This window comes from Helianthus annuus, chromosome 10 (genome assembly GCF_002127325.2).
Source record: "Helianthus annuus cultivar XRQ/B chromosome 10, HanXRQr2.0-SUNRISE, whole genome shotgun sequence".
In the NCBI taxonomy this organism is placed as follows: Eukaryota; Viridiplantae; Streptophyta; class Magnoliopsida; order Asterales; family Asteraceae; genus Helianthus; species Helianthus annuus.
Genome location: NC_035442.2, coordinates 128,436,497 through 128,440,823, shown reverse-complemented (window position 1 = coordinate 128,440,823; position 4,327 = coordinate 128,436,497). Strand labels below are relative to the sequence as shown.

The following is a 4,327-nucleotide window of genomic DNA, read 5'->3' as shown; positions in this document are numbered from 1 at the left end:
ATTATATTGTTCATGTATAAAACGCAATTACAAATATATTGTTGGTATGATAAAACGCAATTAACCAAAACATACTGATAAATATGATGGATATTATAAAACTCAGTAATAAAATGAGATGAAACATATACATCATAAAACGCAATGACAAATTTTTTTTTACTTATTGATATCTGATTTTGTCAGAATTTCTATACATAATTACATTGCATTGCTAGAACCTATAGCATTAGAAGAAACCTTATCTTTACATGTGCGACTGTTATGTCCTTTTTCACCACATACACGGCACGATTTCTGGATCTTTGATGATTTCTGAATTGCAATCTCACGATTTGACTTGATCCTTTTTTGTACACCGCATCCTTTGGTCCTTGTTTTGATCGGCACACGAATAATAGAATCTGATTTTTCTATGTTCCCTCCAATTTCAGCAAATCTTTCTTTGCGACTAGGAGGCGGCGCAGCAACCATAACCTCATCCGCTTTATCAATATAACTTTTAATATGATCCCTGTAACGACACAACTCATCTATATCGCCAACCAGCCTATTAACCACATACTCATTTGCAACAACGATTTCTCTATAAACTTTATCAATTTCACTATTCCTACCAATTTCATCAAACCGAATATTTGAATGATTTGATCCAACAGAAACAACATCTCTCATCCATCTTCTATGAACATATCTTCTAGGAAACTCATTTATATCATCATACCGTAAAACGTAAAATATATGCCGGCATAATATACCAAATTGTTCAAACCGTTTGCAAGAACAACTTATTGTTAATCCATCTTCTTGTTTGCTGTATTGCACCTGTAAATAAGATTAAAAAGCTATATAAAATTAGTGAAATTAAATATAAAACGCAATGAATCTTAATTATAATACAGATAAAACTATATTTTCATATAATGATAAAACGCAATGAATGATGGAATAATAAAACGCAATAGATATTTAAAAATATATAAATTTAAAAAATACCTTCAAAAAAGATGTGCATGGCTGTCTGAAATCCTTTATTTCAAAATATTGAACATCACCCACAATATCAAGAGACTTTGACATACACTTTGTAATGGCAGCATCAATTTCAATCTGAATATCCTTAAAAATTGTTTTGGTGTATATTTCTGATGCTTGTTTCTCCAATACAAAGTCACTCCAGGGCTTAGACTCAATATACCTTGTATCATGATCATTCCTCCTATGCTCATGCCTTTGAATATCCATTGCAGTCTCAAAATGAGTGAAAAATTCAACAAGTGTACATCTTGGATTGCAAATCTGACCAAAGAAGTAATTCTCGCTTTCACATCTCGAAGTAGTACGCATAAGACCAGCCAAATCCTCTCCATGGTAATAAGCAGGAATCCAGTCAAATCGAAGATCGTACATATCTTTTAACCACTCATGATTTTCCAATCCAAAAGTAGACATTATTGAATGCCACTCAGTTTCAAAATCTTCTGGACTAATAGTATCATTCCAAACAACATGAGTCATTCTTGTATTAAAATCAGTGTTTGCAGACAAAACAGGACCAACCTGAATAAAAAAGTAATAATATTATAAAACATAAAACGCAATAATTTAAAAACAATATATTGAAAATGATAAACATAATGAATTGATGGTAAAACGCAATTGTTTTGTAATTCTATTGATAAAAATATTTGGTGATCTTATTGTATAATACATAAAACGCAATAATAAAACAATTAAAATTTCAGTTTGTTATATCATAAAACGCAGTTAATACCTTTGTCTTCAATTTCTCCCATATGTGCCACATACATAACCTATGCCTACTTCTTGAAAGTACATCCTTAATAGCTCTCTTCATTGCAGCATCTTGATCAGTAACAACAACTTTAGGCTCACTTCCAAAAGCATTAACAAAACACCTTAAAAGCCATCTATAAGAATCTGCAGTCTCCGAACCAAGTAATGCACCACCAAATGTGACATTCCTATAATGATTATCAATACCAGTAAATGGAACAAAAACCAAATCATACCTGCATAAAAAACAAATTAAAAAAGCATTAGAAATTAGAACAGAATGTATAACGCAATAGAATATATAACGCAATAAATGAAAAAAAACTTACTTGTTTGATTTATAAGTAGCATCAAAACCAAATATGTCACCAAAAACTGTATAATTTTTTTTTGATTGCTCATCAGCCCAGAAAAGCCCTTTCAATCTTCTATCTTCACCAATAACATAATCACATGTGAAACCCGGACAGCATTCTTTCTTCCTAATAAGACGCCTAACTACCATTTCTGCATCATACTCTCCGATATAAAGATTCAAATCCCTTCTATAATTCTTACAATCAACTTTACTAGCACCAACTTCACCAAAACCACCATACATTGTTTTCATAATATTGAATGCTTTAACAGGTCCAATATTGATTGCTGACAATCCAGATATAAAACTTTCTTTCACATAATCGATACTTCGTGCAGCCGGCAAGAAATGAATATCTTCATCTTCCACAAAGATATGATTATGTTCTTCTTCAAAGTAGTAGATTTTATACATATTATTGTTCTCTAATATTAATTTCACATGAGCATTGCATCCAACTCTTTTTGAACCTCTATTACGTCTAACAATCTTTTTACTATTCTCAACTGAACCAGAATCTATTTCTTTGCTAACATGAAATCCTTCTTTTGAACAGACAATATATCTTATTCTCACTAAACCATCACCATTTTTCCAAGAGGTATTTTTTCTTGCAGAAAAACCTGCAGCAAGTGCATATCTCTGATAAAACGCAAAAGCCTCATCAAATGACTTAAAAAACATTCCAACAGCAGGTGTAATGGATCCACTGACTTTAGGTTTGAAAAACTTTCTTCCACTGTTTATGCATACACGTTCCTCCCACTTGGAAATGTTATCTGAAACAATTAAAAAAAACTTTAAAACGCAATTCATCTTACATAATAATGTTTTTATTGATAAACCAAAAAATATATTAATAAAAATTTAAAATTCAAACATTTAAAGTTTATATATAGACTAATATGGATAAAAAGCATAAAAAGCAACAGCTTCAGTAAAACGCATCATATGATCTGAAACACTTAACAAATAATCATAAAACGCAATACATCCTATATAATAATGTGTTTAATATTAAATCATAAAAATAAGTTAAAAATAATATATGAAATACAAACCTTTAAGGTTTGTATATGAACTATTATCTAAAAAATCATAAAACGCAATACATTCAGTAAAACGCATAAAATGATGAATAAACAAAACATTGTACAACAATAACAGTTATAGACAGTTAAAGCTTTATATAACATAAAAATAAAAGTTTTATATTCATACAATTTAATTAATATCATAAAACGCAACTCTTCACTAAAACGCAATAAATGATGAAGAAAAAAAACAAACAAATTATGTTTAATTATACAACAATAACTATTAAACTTATGAAAAATCAAATATTACTTACAGAACCACGAATTATAAAACGTAAAACAAAGAAATTCAGAAAAAATAACAAAATTTTACTCCGAATTGAAGCTAAACATACCAGCAGAGTTTGAAGAAGACATTGAAGTTATCGAATTGACGAACGATACAAGATTAATGTTTGAAAAGAGATGAATTTGCAATCGACGGTGATTTAGGGTTACAGAACCTTCAATTATGTTATGAGAGTGATGAACTAAGAAAAGAAGTAACAGAATCTGTAATTGAATTAGAACGAAGATATGATAATGTAAAAAGACGAAAATGCCACCGCGTACAAAAATTTAAAAAAATATGATGAACGGCTAAGATTACTTCCTATACTTCCTAGCCAAAATAAACTTCCTATTTGATCTTTACCCATAAATACAATACTCCATACATACCTGCTGATAATATACGCAATATCTACTGGATGAATTATTAAAGACACCTTGAAGCACGAATTTTATACTTGTTTTGCATGAATTTTAATTAATTGATTTTGTATTTAAGAGGGTGTTTGGGTTGAGTTTTGAAAATAGATTATACGTTTTGAATAATTAGAATCAGATAATTAACTGTAACAAAACGTGATTTTGAAAGATAGTGTTTGGATTTAATTATGTTGCTTGATATCATAATAATCAGATAATCAACTATTTGATGTTTGGCAAATATATATTTAAAAAATAAACAAGTGAAAATTCTTTTCTAAAAGCAAATAATCATTTTTTGGAAAACTGCGTTTTGTTGCAGTAAGAGGGGGAACTGCTTTTGGAAAACTGCGTTTGTAACTTTCTAAACGCAAATAATCAATTT

The 4,327-nt window shown here is 29.5% G+C and overlaps 1 protein-coding gene across 1 annotated transcript; it reads right to left on the bottom strand.

The window, feature by feature from the left end:
* Nucleotides 1–135: 135 nt before the first annotated feature.
* LOC110882083 (protein FAR1-RELATED SEQUENCE 5-like) lies at nt 136–3,609 on the bottom strand. Its single transcript, XM_022130182.2, has 5 exons — nt 3,588–3,609; nt 2,127–2,934; nt 1,775–2,033; nt 997–1,560; nt 136–825 (listed from the first exon to the last, which is right to left on the bottom strand). Exons 1-5 carry the CDS (start codon nt 3,607–3,609, stop codon nt 202–204), a joined length of 2,277 nt encoding a protein of 758 aa, XP_021985874.1. The 3' UTR covers nt 136–201.
* Nucleotides 3,610–4,327: the final 718 nt, after the last annotated feature.

Bases quoted from the DNA above. Each gene is read 5' to 3' on its own strand.
- LOC110882083 (XM_022130182.2), bottom strand. From the start codon at position 3,609: ATGTCTTCTTCAAACTCTGCTG. The intron at 2,034-2,126 runs GTAAGTTTTTTT...TTTTTTATGCAG, and splicing joins GCTACTTATAAATCAAACAA to GTATGATTTGGTTTTTGTTC. The intron at 1,561-1,774 runs GTATTAACTGCG...TTTTTTATTCAG, and splicing joins GGGAGAAATTGAAGACAAAG to GTTGGTCCTGTTTTGTCTGC.